Below are 17,744 nucleotides of genomic sequence, written 5' to 3' on the forward strand. Positions count from 1 at the left end.
CTGTTAATTATTCCAAAAAGGAGTCACGGACATCGAAAGACAAATTACAGATTTTTATAGTAACATTTCAACTCACCTATATTCTCGTTCTTGAAGAATCTCAACAGGATCCAACCCCTGTGGTTTCTGGATGGGCGTTATACGGTTTTGTTTCTGTTGATGATGGATAGTTGGTGAAGGCTGGACAACAGATTGCTGTGGCAACGGTACCCCAGGGCCAGAGGGGGCTGTCTGCACAGCTGGTGCAGGAGATGGTCTCCCACAAGTAGCTTGAGTAGGCATTTTTTGAGGAGTGCTTGGAATTCCCATTTCATTGGCTTGACCTATTATTTTCCAAAGAAAATAGAAAAATAGATTGCATTACATAATTTTCCTATTGTATTAAGGATAAAGTGTAAAAACTATAACTGTTAGATTTATATTCAAATTACTGTTTATATTAAAACAATGCATCAATTGTTTCATCTGAAAGTAATAAGAGGGTGGCACAGATGGAGAACGAAGACACACTGGTTCATGCACCATTTAATGTCTCAGTATTGGAAGTCAGGAGTGGTCAGTGGGCTAAACTTACAGAATATTCCAATGAGGATTCCATACATATAAAGAGATGTTTTTATCACGAGGAACTGTTTTGAGTTCTCCTTGAAATTTAGGATTAAGAATTGCTTTTCAGGAAGTTGAACAATTTAAGCAGATCAGTGAAAATTAATTGGCTAAATTATGGTATGGTTATTGGAGAGCAGATAGGGAGTGTGTAGAAGTTGAAAGGAAAGTAAAATGGAGTAGCCAGAAGAAAACTAGGTTTGCATATATTGACAGGCACTCCCCGACTTACGTAATAGGAGAGTTATATAACTTTGCACTTAAGTAAACAATTTACAACAGGTCGTCCCATTCCCTAAATGACCTGTGTAATTGCAACGGGAAGATGGCGAGGGGTTCCCGTCGCTTCATAGATATAAAAGCGTTGACTGGGCTCGACGCTCTTCCGGTTTTGGCCACTGTTGGTGCAATATTGGGAAGTCGAGCGAGAACAAAAGATGCAGCGGAGAGCAACTCCTGGCTAAGTCGCCAACATCTTCCACAAGGTGAACCAGTGAGCCCTTCTTTACCACCGTCCAGTTGACGTGGCTGTTGTTACAGCTCACATCGTAGCCCCTGGTCGACAGTGATTTCTTCAGGTTGCTGCCACCAATAGGATACCCCCGGTCACCGTGGGGCACCGGCCATTCTCACCAGCTGCCCCTTATTTCTATCAGCCTTTGCTTTGTCTGCTTCCCCCCCTCCTCCATCTCCTCCCATTACTTGGAAGATGCTTCACCTTGGAAGATGTTGGCGACTTCAAGAAGGGCTGCAGACCAGCAGCATCGGCACCTAGTTTTAAGGTGAAACAACACAAAGTGCTGGAGTAATTCAACAGATTGAATCAATCTGAAGAAGGATCCCAACCCAAAATGTCACCTACCCATGTTCTCCAGAGATGCTGCCTGACCCACTGATTTACTCCAGCAATTTGTGTCGTTTTGTCTATTATCCAGCTTCTGCAGGTCTTTGTTTCTACCTAATTTTAAGGAGATTCCAACTTGCGAAAAATCTGACAGATTTAAGGGTTTATGGAACTTTACGCAAGTCAGGGAGTTTCTGTACTTAATAAATCTGTACTACAAGAAAACGTTTAAGTTAATTTAATCTGTCACTTAATGAAGTTTGACTTCACTCCAATGAAGACCAGGGAGCATGTTTGGAGATCATTTTTGAAACACAGGTCAATGAAAACCAGTAACATTTAACATTCCTTTGACTGAGTTAATGGGAAGGAATCTGAAAAACAAGGTGCGTGTGTGCACAAGCATGTGTGTAGGAAGGAACGGCAGATGCTGGTTTACACCGAAGATAGACTGCTGGAGGAACTCAATGGGTCAGGTATCATCTCTGGAGAAAAGGAATAGGTGACGCTTTGGGTCGAGACCCTTCTTCAGACTGAGTGTCAGGGTAGAGGTAAACAAGAGGTATGAAAAGGTACAAAATAAATCTCAGCCGGCACCAATGACTCAAGAACGGTAGCGCCCACAATGATCCATTGTTGTCTGTAGAAGAGGTGATAATGAACGGATACAAATAGTGAAACAGGCAAGACGACTAGGGTGGGGGAGGGACAGAGATTACAGAGGGACAGAGGGTTACTTGAAATTAGTGAAATTAATATTCATTACAACCCAGTGATATGAATATTGATTTCTCTTAATTCGGAGAAAGCTATGGAAGTAGATACAAGTAGATGCAAGTAGAAAAGCTAGCATTTATTTCAAGAGGGCTTGTATACAAAAACAGGGATATAATGCTGAGGCTCTACAAGGCGCTGGTAAGGCCGCATTTGGAATATTGTGAGCAATTATGGGCACCATATCTGAGGAAGGATGTGCTGGCTCTGGAGAGGGTCCAGAGGAGGATTACAAGAATGATCCCGGGAATGAGTAGGTTAACCTATGATGAGCATTTGTCAGCACTGGGCCGGTTACTCACTGGAGTTTAGAAGAATGAGAGGGGGATCTCATTGAAACATACAGAATAGTGAAAGGCTTGGATAGAGTGAATGTGGAGAGGATGTTTCCACTAGTGGGAGAGTCTAGAACTAGAGGTCATAGTCTCAGAATAAAAGGACGTTCTTGTAGGAAGGAGATGAGGAGAAATTTCTTTAGTCAGAGGGTGGTGAGTCTGTGGAATTCTTTGCCACAGAAGGCTGTAGCCGTCAGTGGATATTTTTAAGGCAGAGATAGATAGATTTTTGATTTGTACAAGTGTCAGAGGTTATGGGGAAAAAGCAGGAGAGTGGGATTAGGAGGGAGAAATAGATCAGCCATGATTGAATGGCGTAGACTTGATGGGCCTTATGATATAATTAGGATTTTCAAAAAGCATTTATGCAGATATATGGATATGAAGGGTTTAGTGGGCTATAGGCAAAATGCAGGAAAACAAGACTAGCCCAGAATGCCAACTTGGACAAGGTAGGCCTGTTTTCTTGCTGTATGGCATTGATGAGACCCAAAGTAAACATTCAATGAATCATGAACTCAAGTTACTTCTTTACAATAATTAATGGCACAATCTCCTGGAGACAAAATATAACACACAACTGTTAAGATTTATTTAGCTGTGCCAGCTGTAAATATTTAAGCTTTGAATTCAGTTATGTGATGGGAGTTTTTTCCTCACCACAAAAATCAGTTTATTACCAAATACTATAGTTCCAGAACTGCAGTGGACACATACCAACAGAAATTTGAGAAACTGGCCTAATAATGGTTCAAATTTTGTACCAAATTTGTCAATACCCTTAAATGTTCTGATGAAATAACAATTGCAGATAGACAGTCTGAAAATATGAGCTTGACAGTTATTTACCTTCTGTCCAGGGCTTATGAGCATTAGGAACATGCCCTGGCATCATTTGTGAGGGTCCAACAGCCTGACCAGCCATTGAATACATGCCTATATCTAAAAGTAAAAATAAAATATACTGAATGAGTTTTTACTGAATCTAAAAACTATAATATTGTTTTAAACAAGCAAGAAAGAAGTTAAAATAGGAAGTGGACATTTCTTGTTCAACATGATTTTCTTTTTCAACTCACATTACCTGCACTAGTGATAGATTTAGGCTACTGAAGGATACTGATCTGTTGCTAAACCGGGTTGAGCGTTTGCAGAGGGATTGTACTCCTGAAATGTGTGAGGTGATGCATTTTGGGAGGCCTATTAAGGTTAGGACGTACACATGAATGACAAACCCTGAGGAGGTATGAGGAACAGAGGGTCACCGGCGGGCACAAATCCAATGATCCCCAAAGATGGCAGCATGTGATGAAGATGGCAAACAGGACCTGGCCTTCATTAGTCAGTGTCGACTATGAGAACATGGAGGTTGTGATACAACATGATAAAACTTTGGTTAGGCCACAGGTGGGGGTGTGTATGCCGTTCTGGTTGCCACATTAAAGGACCTGATTGCATGGTAGAGGCCACAGAGAAGATTCATCAGAATGTTGTCTAGTGTGGAATGTTTCCCTTGGTGCAGAAGAGAGGCCAGAGGGCAGCCTGACAGAGGTGTGCAGAATTATGAAAGTACCATTAGAGTGGAGAATGAGGAAGTTCTCCCTAAAATAGACATCCGACGACAAGTACAAAGAGATCAGAATGCTCCTCAAGGACACTTTCGGTCTCGGCCGCCGCGCGCGACAGGGCGGCAAAACTCCTGCACATGGATTTTTTTTTAAATTTTTTAATCAAAAATATTTATTCAAATATTCAAATAATATATACAATACAATAAAACCAAAACAGAACCCACCACCAGAATACTATACAAACAAATATACCAATTGAAACTATTATACAATTATATTACAATCCCCATCCAGGATACAACCAATCCCCCGCGGTGCCCAGCGGTCCCAGAAATCCTCCAGGGTGCCCGTGGACAGCGCGTAGTCCCTCTCCAATACCACCCGGGCGCGGATGTAACCCTGGAAAAGGGGCAGGCAGCTAGCTCCGGCAGAGCCCTCTTCTGCCTGGCGCCATGAGTTGCGGATGGCCAGCTTGGCCAGGCGCAGGAGCAACCCAACAAGGACATCTTTGGCCCTGCCCTCTCCCCAACGCACAGGGTGTCCAAAGATGAGGATGGTGGGTGAAAAGTGCAGCCAAAAAGCAAGGAGCAGCCCCTTTAGATATTGGAACAGGGGCTGCAACCTCACACACTCCATGTACACGTGGTACACAGACTCTTCCAACCCGCAATAGTGGCAGGCGGCTGGTGAGTCTGTGAACCACGCGAGGAACAGGTTGCAGGGGACTCCTCGGTGCAATACCCTCCACCCCAGGTCCCCGATGGAGAAGGGGAGAATCCCTGCGTAGAGGGACCCCCACCGCGGGGCCCCCTCGCGACCGGAAGACAACACCGACCGCCACTTAGTGTCCGGACGGTGGACCAGGGCGAGGAAGTGCAGGGTGTGGAGGAGGAGCCCGTACAGGACACACCACCCTGTGTCTCGGAGGGAGATGAATGGTGTTGAGGAAATGCGGCTCATGTTCTGTGGAACCGGCTCCCGGGAAGGATTACGGCGCCTGGGTCCGACGAGTACTTCCGGTTGTGCGGGGGTTTGCTCAGCCGCAAGTACTCCACATGTTTGAGCCCCCCTCCGACACCCGGAAGGGCGGGACAAGGGCCGGCTGCTCTCACGCCTGGGCCGCCGCCCCCCGTGACAGCAACCAGGTTCCAGACTCTCAGAAAGTCCCGGTTGAAGCCGGGCATCCCCAGCAGGACAGCACGGCTGACGCCCACCATCGGGATCCGCGTACCTTCTTGAAGGCAGCGGCCCCGTTGGAAAAAGTGCGTCGCCAGCACGTGCCACCTCGGAGGATGCTCCGAGTTCAGGTATCTCTGCAGAGTCCTGAGGCGGAGAGCCGCCAACTGCACATAGATGGCCTTGGCGAACACAAACCGTCCGTGCTCATGAACGAAATGCTCGCCCAGATGGATGGACACAAGACATGCCTCCTTTGCAAACAGGTCTTCCACGAGCAGATGCCCGAGGACATCCGTCTGCTCCTCGCGGTTGTGTGACCCCTGACGGCAGGCAGCCCGTGCAGACGTGCTGTGGCAGGCCAAACAGCAGGGTGGAGCCACCAGCAGTCAGGTGGCGGCAGGTCATATGGGCGGTCCCAGCCACCACGGAAAGAGCGGCGGCCACAAACGGCGCCAGCAAGGACAAGTGGTGCTACTACCACCAAAGGTGGGGCTCCGAGGCACACCAATGCCAACCATCCTGCATGCATCTGGGAAATGCCTCGGCCGGTCGTCGGTCATGGCAACTACGGCCGGCCAAAAACATCGCCTCCTCTACACCTGGGATTGTCATTCGGGCGGCGTTTTCTCGTTGACACAGGAGCAGAGGTCAGTGTTTTGCCCCCCTCGGGCACCGACACTCATTCTGCAATAAACGGGTCTCCCTTGGCTGCTGCCAACAGCAGCAACATCAGAACATAAGGGGTCCGCACGATCCCGCTCAACTTCAACTCCTGTTGCTTCAAGTAGACCTTTACCATCGCCGACGTCTCACAACCGCTGCTGGACACCGACGTCCTCCGGACGCACTCTCTGCTGGTCAACGTGAAAGGACAACATCTTGTTAATTCTGAGATGTTCCAATCGATCGCCATGCACCACGCCGAATTGATTGCGCCCCACCTCGGCTCAGTGATCTTTTCCAACAACGAGTACGCCAGGATCTTGACCGATTTCCCCAACATAACCCCAGTTCACAACGGCCAGCCCCAAGCATGGGGTGAAGCACCATAACCCCACTCCATGCACGCGGGCTGCCCCTGACAAGCTCCAACTGGCCAAAGACGATTTCCGCAAGATGGAGGAAATGGGCATAGTGTGCCGCTCAGACAGCCCGTGGGCATCCCCGCTTCACATCGTCCCCAAAGCGTCTGTGGGGCTGGAGATCCTGTGGGGACTACCGCCATCTCAACGAGGTCACAACAGCCGACCAGTACCATGTCCCTCACATCCAGGACTTCGCGGCAAACCTGGACGAGACAAGGTTTTATCCAAGATCGACCTGGTACACGGCTACCATCAGATTCCGCTCCACCCAGACGACATCCCCAAGATGGCTCAGGCTCTTTGAGTTCCTGTGCATGCCTTTCGGCCTCAAGAACGCCACCCAGGCTTTCCAATGGCTCATGGACACGGTAGGCCGCGAGCTGGACTTTGTGTTCATCTACCTCAACGACATCCTCGTCGCCAGACGCTCTCGCCAGGAACACCATGCCCACTGCCGGCAGCTCTGACAGAGGCTCAACATGCATGGCCTGGCCATCAACCTTGCCAAGTGTCAGTTTGGCCTCACTTCCATCAACTTCCTCAGCCACCACATCAACCAGCACGGAGCGGTCCTGCTCCTGACCAAGGTCGAGGCCATTCGCAAGTTTGCCAAACCCTCTTCCAAGAGTTTGTCGGCATGGTCAACTTCTACCACCTCTTCATGGCAGCAACTGCCAGGATCATTCAACCGCTGTTCAAGGCCCTAACCAACAAGCCGAAAGAGCTCGTTTGTGATGACGTAACCACAACCGCGTATGACAACCCCAAGGAGGCGCTGGCAAAGGCAATGTTGGTACATCCACGTGTCAACGCACCAACAGCTCTCACAGTCGACACATCTGGCACAGCCATTGGCAGAGTGCTGGAACAACTGATCAATAGCAGCCCCTCGCCTTTTTCAGTCATCACCCGAGACCCCCCCGAGCAGAAATACATCGCTTTCGACTGGGAGCTCCTCACTCTCTACCTGGCCATCCGGCATTTCCACTACTTCCTCGAAGGCAGGGATTTCACAGCCACTCACGTTTGCTTTTGCCAAAGTGTCTGATCCTTGGTCAACCCAACAGCAGCGTCACCTGACCTACATCTCAGAATACACTACTTGCATCCAGCACATCGCAGGGAAGAACAACCAGGTACCAGATGGGTTGTCCCCCATCGCCATCAATGCCATCCACACTCTGGCCTCAGGTGTCGACTACACGGCCATGGCGGCCGCTCAGCGAGAGGATGAAGAGATGCTAGCCTACCGCACCGCCATCTCTGGCCTGGTGTTGGAGGATGTGCGATTCGGGCCCGCTGACACCACACTCCTCTGCGACGTGTCTACAGGCAGCCTACTTCACTCATACGCTGGTGTGCAAGGCCCCATCGGGCACCAAACATCCTTTGCACCACCTCGCCCAGAATTCACAGCAACTGGGACCTCAACGCCTGTCATCTCGTCGCTCTTCTCCCGTCATGCAGCGACCCTCTGTGGCTTCGGTTTCAATATACTAGCAGCATGGAGAACCAGCTGGGAACAGACTTCGCGACCTCCTCAATTCACTGTCGCACAGAACACCACAGCCCCACCCGGCTCGGACATGCCCCGCAGAGTGGGTCGCCCTGAACCGGCTCTGTACATGGATCGGCCAGTTCAACGCCAACATGCATCATTGGGGGTTGCATTCATCAGCAGCCTGCGTGTGTGGAGCAGACTAGCAAACAGCGCAGCACGTCATTTTCGACTGCGTTGTCCTCCGCTCCCCGGGTGGAGGGGTAGACCTCACGGCCCTCGACAACAGCACATTGCACTGGCTACAGCGCCTGGAGGGCGTTACATAATTTCTGCTGCCTCAAACCCAAGAAAAAGCCAAGACCCATCATCCCCACTGCCTGGCGTCGCCGGATTTTCGACATGGTTCATGGCCTAGCTCACCCTTCCATCTGGAAAGCAAAGGCACTGATGGCAGCCAAGTTCATGTGGCACGGGTTGTGCAAATAGGTCAGCAACTGGACCAGAGCGTGCATCCCCTGTCAAACCTCAAAGATTCAGCGACACATCAAGGCGCCGCTGCAGAGCTTCGCCCTGACACACTGACGTTTTGACTACATCCTCGTCTACATCGTTGGACCGCTGCCCCCGTCCAGGGGTGTCACCCACCTCTTCACCATTGTGGACAGATTCACGAGATGGCCGGAAGCCATCCCGTTCTCGGATACCTCCACTGCGACCTGTGCACGTGCCCTCACCGCCCACTGGATCGCCCGCTTTGGCATGCTGGCAGATATCTCCTCCGACCGAGGTGCGCAGTTCACCTCCGAGCTGTGGTCGGCAATGGCCCGGCTGCTTGGCACTAAGGGGTCCAATCCTGCTCGCGCGATGATTTGGGGAAAAAAAGTATATTCACGACCATTTATTATGTATCTGTACAGCAGCCGCTCTCTCTGTCACCGCTGTCTGTGCCACCTGCTGCGCCGGCAGCTTGTTGTGTGTACTTAGAAAACAATAGGCGGCAGTTAACTACCCTGCACTGAAGACCACTTGGGTCCCACTTACATCGTCAGACACAGTATGAACACACAGAGTACTCGGGTAAGTAACACCTGTAGCAGGGCTGAGACTGTTTGCTGCTGTGGTTCTAAATGATTTCCAAGAAAAGAAAAGTTGACATCGAAGGTCAAATATTCAACGATAATTGGAAAGATCTTTTTTTCTTTTGTGAGGTAAATGGCAAACCTGTGTGTCTGATATGCTCGCAACAAGTGGCTGTGGCAAAAGAGTACAATATCAAACGACACTATGAGATGTCACACGGAGAAAAATATGACAAGTACGCAGGACGACTCAAAACGCAAAAGGTAAACAAGCTTGAAGGAGTTCTGAAAATACAACAGTGTTCACCAAAAGTCGAGAGACTCATGATGGAGCTGTGGGCGGCACGGTAGCGCAGCGGTAGAGTTGCTGCTTTACAGCGAATGCAGCGCCGGAGACTCAGGTTCGATCCTGACTACGGGTGCTGCACTGTAAAGAGTTTGTACGTTCTCCCCGTGACCTGCGTGGGTTTTCTCCGAGATCTTCGGTTTCCTCCCACACTCCAAAGACGTACAGGTATGTAGGTTAATTGGCTGGGTAAATGTAAAAATTGTCCCTAGTGGGTGTAGGATAGTGTTAATGTACGGGGATCGCTGGGCGGCACGGACTTGGAGGGCCGAAAAGGCCTGTTTCCGGCTGTATATATATGATATGCTATGATATTATTGCCAACAAAATAGCTGCTGCGTCGAAGCCATAATCGGAGGGGAAATTCATCAAAGCATGCATGCTGTCGGCGGCTGAGCTGGTGTGCCCGGAGAAGAGACAAGCTTTTGGTAATATCAACTTGTCAAGAAATACTCTGGCAGAGAGAACCAGGGACCTCGCAGAAGATTTGAACAATAAACTAAAAGACAAAGTGAAGTCATTTATTGCCTTCTCTATTGCAATTGATGAGAGAACCGTGTGACTAATGTAGCTCAATTGGGAATATTTATTCGTGGTGTTGATGCATCTTTGACCGTCACCGAGGAGTTTGTGGAGATAGTGCCCATGACAAACACCACAATGGCAAACAATCTCGTAGAGGCCTTGGACAGACTGGGGGTTGACTGGAGTCACGCAGTCAGCATGGCAGCAGATGGTGCACCGTCCAGGGTCAGAAAAAAGGCAGGTGTTGTTGCGAAACTCAGAGAGAAAGTTCAGACAGAGAATCCAGAGCAGAATTTCTGGAATTTTCATTGTATTATACACCGAGGCGTTATGTAGCAGGAGCCTGAAAATGGACAATGTCATGGATGTAGTAATCAAAACGGTTAATTTTATTAGAGCCAAGGGACTCAACCATCGGCAATTTGACACTTTTTGTCCGAAAGTAATATTGGACACCCTGCCACACTGAAGCCCGCTTAGGGGTTGTGCTCAAACGTTTTTTTCAATTACGTGCGGAAATTGGACTATTCATGAACGAGAAACGGAAGCCAGTGGCAGAGTTGAAAGACTCAGATTGGCTTCATGATCTTGCATTTTTGGTGGATATAACTGAGCACTTAAATGTGCTTAATGTTAACATGCAAGGCCGCAACAAACTTGTTACGAAACACTACGACAGCATTCGTGCCTTTCAAATTAAATTAGGCCTGTGGGAGATGCAACTATACCGGAGCAACCCAACTCATTTCCCCTTGTTGCAGTCTGCGCGTCTTGTTCATGGGAATAATGACAACATGGACAGGTACAAGGACAAAATATCACGGCTGAAAAGTGAGTTTCAGAATTGTTTCCAAGTTTTCACTCAGCTTGAGAAGAAATTCTCACTATTTTGCTCGCCATTTGCCATCAACGCAGCATCAGATGTGCCGGAGGAACTCCAAATGGAACTAATTGAAGTTCAGTGTAACTCGGCTTTGAAATATAAATTTGAGACTGTGGGTCTGGACTCATTCTATCAAAACCTGGGACCGATGTACCCCAAGATGACAGAATTAGCCACTTCCATTTGACCCAGCCCCATGTATTATTTGTTGCAAGATAAAGAGTTCTCTCAATTTGGATACTGACGAATCAATGGCAATAGTTCAATATTTCTTGCAATAAAGATTGCAAGTTATCAAAATAAAATATAACTTAATTATTCGAATAAGATTTCAACAGATTAAGATAGAAAAATATTTTGCACTTCCCAATTCCCAGACCTCAACCCCCACCCAATCCATGAAAAGTTTTACTGCCTAGATGCTGAAACAAAATCAAGGCAAATCTCATTTTTGCCTCAAAATCAGAAAATACATTTACAAAGTGAATACCGTTTTCTATACGAAAACAATAAAATTAATTTGATAACTTACTTGGTGGTCTGTTGTAAGCAATGGGTGCTACTTGCTGTTGCATACTTGGTAGTGACCGCTTCCCTTGAACAGCGAGCTGCAGGTTATCTGGTAATGGTTGTCCTCTGGCCAGCATTTTATAAGCCAGAATTTGTGCCCTTAATTGGTGAAGCTGAACTGGATTAAAAGGTGAAGGACCTCTGTTTTGCTGACCCATAACCTGCGGATCTCCTTGTAATACCGGTGTGGCCTGGGTTGGTGGTATCTGAGGAGTGGGACCCCCTGCTGACATTGGACTGGGTGCATGCTCCGGTACACTTATAGGAGATGGATGAGGAGACATATAGCCTGCATGGACAAAATACCTGAGTAATCAAATTCCAAACACAAAAAATGGATTCAAAATACTCTCAACATCGTATAAAATTTATCATAAAATACAATCACAGAATCATACAGCAAAGCATTATGGTTAGTCCTTACTCACTGCACTTGAGAAAAAAATGCAAGGCTATCAAATTTGTTTTTAAAAGGCAATGAAATACAAGAAAGACTAGTGATACAAACTCAATTTCAGTTACTGAGATGGAAAATTACAGACAAAAATATATTCAGGCTATGGTTAATGAGATTTAATAATTAAATTAACTTTAATATTCATTTACAATAGGTTAGTTGAGTTTTCTGAACTTTTTAATTTCCAGATATTTAGGTGTTTTCTTGTTTTTATTTATAGTCTTCCTTCTTCCAGGTCTAAGTTCTACCATCTTATTGTGAGCTAATCAACAAAAATATACCAGCAGTACAATAAGAGAAAATCTATGGTAGATGCAAAATATTATAGATTAGTCAAAAATAAAATACCCATTGTTACCAAAAGCAAAATTTAAATTAATGCATCAGAAAAAAAAATTCTGAAAAGTGAAGGATGAACAAAAGATATGGAGAAGAAATACTTCACACAATACATTTCGTGCATACCTTGAGAATGCTGATCCATGGGACTTTGTGGCGGGCCCATGCCTGTATGAGCAGGCCTCATTCTCATCTGACCATAATGCATTTCATCAGTCATCCCCTTGTCATGCATTGCTTCCATCGGCTAGAGGGAAATAAGCCAAATGACACACATTTATCCTTTGCTCAAGAAATAAGTTATACCAATTAAATTGGCTCCTTTCCTTCAGCAGCATGCCTTCAAGTTAAAATGGATTTGAAGATGACGGCAATCAACATTATCTTAATGTTTTACATTGGATGGTACATATCCATTACACCATTTCACCCTTTATTCGCTTGTCACAGAGATTATCAGTGTCATTGGAACAATTAAAATATATATTAATAATTTCTAGTTTTGAGTTCGAAAAAGGGAATCTAATCACTTGCTCAGTTTTTCAGTAAAGTAAGGATCACTTGAGCACAGGAAAATAATTACAAACCACAAATATCCAAAAACTCTTAGTCATACCTACTTATGGTACAAGTGCATCTTATTCCAATTATAAATGATTTGAATTGAGATTGGTGCTCACACGTTACATGAAATGAAGTAAGTTTCATGCAATAATTGAAACAGGACAGAAACTGGTTAAAAAACAGACACCTAAAATTTACTAACCTGCGGACTTATTCTTCCACTCGCCTCTTGCCCACTCCTGACATCGATTCTAGATTTGACCACCCCAAACCAAATCAGATTTGGCTAAACTCAAGATCATCAGGGTGGATCAGCAAACAACCCCCGTGTTAAATGCTAGGAGTAATACAAGAATTCACGGCTTTAATCTCTAGCTCTCAATCATCAGTTTGGCATGAGCTGGCAAGTGTTTTGCACCTTAATTATAAGTTTAGATTGAAGGCTCGTCATCTAACTAATAAAGTACTGCGCTCAAACACATTGTGTCGCTAGCCTCACCCAAAATATTGCAAGAGATTTGAGTTGACATGGCATTTAGAAACTCATTTACATTAAAATATTTTAAAAGTAGCACAGAAGCCAGCCATCAAACCAATTAGATTGTGTTGATGTTTATGTTCCAGGAGTTTCCTCCCAATTTATATGCCACATCTCAACCTTAATGTTTTTTTTCTCCACTTCTATACTTGTCTGAAAGCAGGAACGGGGTACTGATTCTGGATGATCAGCCATGATCATATTGAATGGCGGTGCTGGCTCAAAGGGCCAAATGGCCTACTCCTGCACCTATTTTCTATGTCCAGTTCGTTTTTACAAATATCCTTTTAATCACTAGTGTTTATGCCACCAATTAATTCTCAATTAATCCCACTAGGATTCTTTAAAAGATTCACAAGATTACTTAACTATGAATTGGGAGGCAGCTAAGAGGTTTTACTCATCATATTGGCAATATCCAAATATCCAGAGTGCAATTAGATTGAATACTTGCAATAAGCTTCAAACATGAATACACACACCAGTTGGGAGTTGGGTTCAGCTGGATCTACTCTGCAAGTCAGAAATTTGTGATTTGTGACTTAGTCTAGTGTTCAAAGACTAGAGTATATAATACATCTTTATGAAAATTTATTGAATCAAATATACACTCTGATATAATAAGTCAATATGCATGCCACAGAGCTACGTTTTACTCATTACCATTGCACCATTTTGTCTTTAGTACATTATATTATATGTCCACCATGGTTCCTTATCAAGTCTTTGACACAATTCAGCATGGAATCAACCAGATTCTGACATTTCCTGAGGATTTTATCATTTCCCTACCACAGCTAAATTATGGGATTGCTGAGCTTCTGTCTCATGGTACAGAATTTTCCTTTCAGTCTCTCCTTGAGAGATAATTGAGGGATAATTACCCACAAATTCTCAATCAAATTCAGGTCAGACGAGTTACTAAGCCAGTTGCAGACATTATCCTCATCTGATGGAAAAACTGGGTCCATCTTTGATGTGTGGCACGGTGCAGGTCTTGCTGGAATATCCAGATCCTCCTGGAATAGTCTTCGTCATCTCCGGCACCACTGTTTTCAATTCATCGATATATTGCGGTGATATCATCTGTCAGCTGGGTGCAGCGAACAAACACCATAGTAGCTGAAACTCCAAAACATATTTTCAAGATATTTGATGGACAGGTCTACATGGCATTTTCTCACCGGCTCTCCAACTGATCTCGGAACATGTAGGCTATGTTCCTGAACCAGGAAACAACTCTCATCACTGAGTAACACTTTTCTCAGTCCTCGCATAGCCAAACTTTATATTGTAAGGACCACATGTATTGTTTTGTCTTCATCGCAGCAGATAGAAGTTATTTTTTCACAGGTCTTCTAGCTATACGACCAACATCAATGAGGCATTGGTGCACGTCGCTTGACATTGAGACGTCTGCTGACTCCGATTCTTTCTTCAGGGCATCACTTGTCTTTATCGAATCCTTCTTACTTTCCCGATTCTCTTCGAGTCGCCTTCCTTTCACAGCAGCACCTGCCTGTCCTCTTGGGCATTAGTTATGCAGTTGCAGACCTTTGCTTAATAATCCTGGATATAGAAGCTTGGCTCACACCTACCAACTTTGCAATCATGAATTAGGTTCGTCAATTTCTATTGGTGTTTAGATTTGTAGGTGTACACCACTTTTTTTTTTGCCATACATCCAACTGAAGCAAATTTCACAGAAATTACTGGAAAATGAATACCCAGAGAATGAAAATGACCAGGGAACTTTCTTGGTGAGATTTATCAGGTTTTAGAAAGTACAAGAACAAATGGTGGACATAGAACCTCATCACATGAAAAAAAAAATCAATATCAACCTGTTTTTCAATTAATTTGCACAAGCACAGTATCCCCCTTTCGATTTGTAAGGGTCATTAAGCATATCCACAATTAATCTAAGCAAATATCTGAACATAACCAATTGATTTTTCAAATTCACTAGCTAACCTACAAAAACAATAAATATAGCTTACCTGGTCATATATTTTAATCGACAGACAGTATGTGATAACAATGACTACATTGACCAGATATTTTGAATCTTTCAAGAATCCTTTACAAATTATTAAAAAAGGTAACATATCCATGAGAAAATGATTTGGAGGTATCAACTGATCCACGATTTGAGCTCTATTGATTGACAACACATGGGCCCATAACATTATTTCACCCTTGAAGTAGGAAAATATTTATATGGTAGTCACAACACAAATTGGAGGACCAGCACCTCCCATTTTGCTTGGGCAATGTACAACCCAGCAGTTGTCTCATTGTCTGTAACTCGTTTTCACCTAGCTCACAGCTAATAATGGCCTGTGTCCTTTATCACTGTTACTTTTTTGCAAATCTTTCATTCATTTGTTCTATATCTCTCTATATCACTGTCTGCATCTCTCGTTTCCTTTTCCCCTGACTCAGTCTGTAAAAGGGTCTCGACCTGAAACATCACCTATACATTTTCTCCAGAGATGCTGTCTGAACCGCTGAGTTACTCCAGCTTTGTGTCTATCCAGCAGTATGAACGTTGATTTCTCTAAATGCATATAACTCCTGCATTCCTCTTCCCCCCCCTCTCTACCACTCTCCCCCATCCTAGTTGTCCTACTAGTTCTACTGTTCAAATCCTCGTATCCTTGTTGTTAGCACATCTTCCCCAGCCAAATATTGGACATTATAGACTCTACCCTTCCAGAGTTCATCTGTTGCCAGCCCTGTTTTATTTCGGCCTTCTCTATCCTTCAGTCTGAAGAAGGGTTTCGATCCAAAACGTCACATATTCCTTTTCTCCAGTGATGCTGCCTGACTCGCTGAGTTACAGCGGGTATTATGCTGGAATGCTCCTGCATTTGATATCTATCGTCAATGCCACTGTTTGAAGTAATATGCCATTTGGATAATTGTAAAATTAAAACTATATCAACAATTTTCTCCAGTTTAAGATCCATGAAATAGAATTCCATGTTTACAGCTTCAAATTCCCACAATCCAAATATTAATTAAAATAGCATAATTCATATACAATTGTTATCGATGATTCCCTTGACCACTAAAGGGTACAAATGTTGTAGATAGATTTAAACTTCTCAGTGTGTGAACCTGCATTAATCATTTGTGTTATCCATTTCCTCAGATCCCTCTAATCCTCTATTTGTTTTTCAAGAAAAATAAAATTTCCCCCTACTAAAATCCATCATCTCACCTTATTTAAATGTCTAATTGGATAGAAATTCAACATGCTTATTAAAGACTCCTTATATTTTGTTACAAGCCTCTCCTGTATCACCACAGATAATACATTCACCAATGAAGAGCCACTTGCAATTTTTAAAATTACAATTCTGAATTGAGAATCCACATGGTTAATGTAAATGGTGAACATAAAAACAATAGCTTATTGTACCCACTGAATCATTTCAGTATTTTATGAGAACGTGGCTAATTTGTGACATTAAGCTAATAGATTTGATTAAAGAAATCCAATAGATACTGAAATCCAATGCTAAGGCTAAATAATTATTAAATATTTTTGCCATTTCAGTGGAAATACCTTAAGAGTTTACTGCTAATAACCATTTAACTTGCATTTAATGTCATTTGAGGAAGAATGTTGCAAACCCTGCATCAATGGAGTGCAGGAACAATTCCCACTCATAGACAAAATAAACAATTCTAATTTTTTAGATTATGTTCCCTAGTCCAAACTCCCCATCTAGCTTTTCTCCATCTTGCATAAATCAATAAAATTCAACTCTTACCCATCTTAATTCCACTCAATAATAGTGATCCTATTTATACAATCCCACTTCAGAACATTTGCGAGTCTACTCAGGTTTTCCTGTTTCATAGTCAGCTTCAATCCATTCTGCTACTGCTGCATTCTCTGTGCATTTTGACCTTCATCATAACTCTCTTATGTAATACCATAAAAGCCTTGAGAAAATTCAGATGCATTAGCCTCACTTACTCTTTAGTTACCTTCTCAAAGTATTCAATAAAGTTGGTAACCCTGGACTTCACTTTAGAATTCTGTGCTGCTATTTTATATTTTCAGTTTCTAGATGTTTTTCTTAGAATAATTATGTTTTATAACTGACCATTGACTTTAAACTGATTGCTCTCTCAAATCCCTGGATTTGTTCCATCTCCCTTTAATACACAGGAATCATGTAAGCTGCCTGCCTATTCCCTTTAGTAATGATTTTTTAATATACACGTAATATTGCCTTTGCTAACACTTCGAAAACTATTTTTTTTTGTATGTGCAGGATCAATCCTGCAGCAAGCTTATCTTCCAATTTCCATCTTAAATATCATTACAACTTTTTAAGGTTAAGGCTAAATATTTTTGCCATTTCTTTGGAAATACCTCAGAATTTACCACTAATAATCAGTAGTGGCCATAACAGATTTTTCTTAAATGTTATTTGTTGGCAGGCATTTTTATTTAAAAAGCTCGATAGATCAGAGACTTGATTCAATGCTAAATATAATCTGCATTTTAATTTCATATTATCTGAATGC

General features: G+C 44.0%; 1 protein-coding gene across 3 annotated transcripts in view; it reads right to left on the reverse strand.

Annotated features, from left to right (window-relative positions):
- Window positions 1-17,744, reverse strand: part of LOC144591976 (SWI/SNF-related matrix-associated actin-dependent regulator of chromatin subfamily A member 2-like) — a 99,832-nt gene that overhangs the window by 73,566 nt on the left and 8,522 nt on the right. For 2 of the 3 annotated variants that reach the window (XM_078396070.1, XM_078396071.1), the window contains exons 3-6: window positions 12,221-12,341; window positions 11,261-11,587; window positions 3,409-3,501; window positions 77-323 (exon numbers count right to left, since the gene is read on the reverse strand). In XM_078396070.1, the coding sequence (XP_078252196.1) occupies window positions 77-323; window positions 3,409-3,501; window positions 11,261-11,587; window positions 12,221-12,341 (788 nt within the window). Of the gene's footprint in view, window positions 1-76; window positions 324-3,408; window positions 3,502-11,260; window positions 11,588-12,220; window positions 12,342-12,860; window positions 12,986-17,744 lie in introns of those variants that run through there. The other variant, XM_078396072.1, reaches the window with a different exon arrangement.

Source organism: Rhinoraja longicauda, chromosome 3 (assembly GCF_053455715.1).
Source record: "Rhinoraja longicauda isolate Sanriku21f chromosome 3, sRhiLon1.1, whole genome shotgun sequence".
Lineage (NCBI taxonomy): Eukaryota > Metazoa > Chordata > Chondrichthyes > Rajiformes > Arhynchobatidae > Rhinoraja > Rhinoraja longicauda.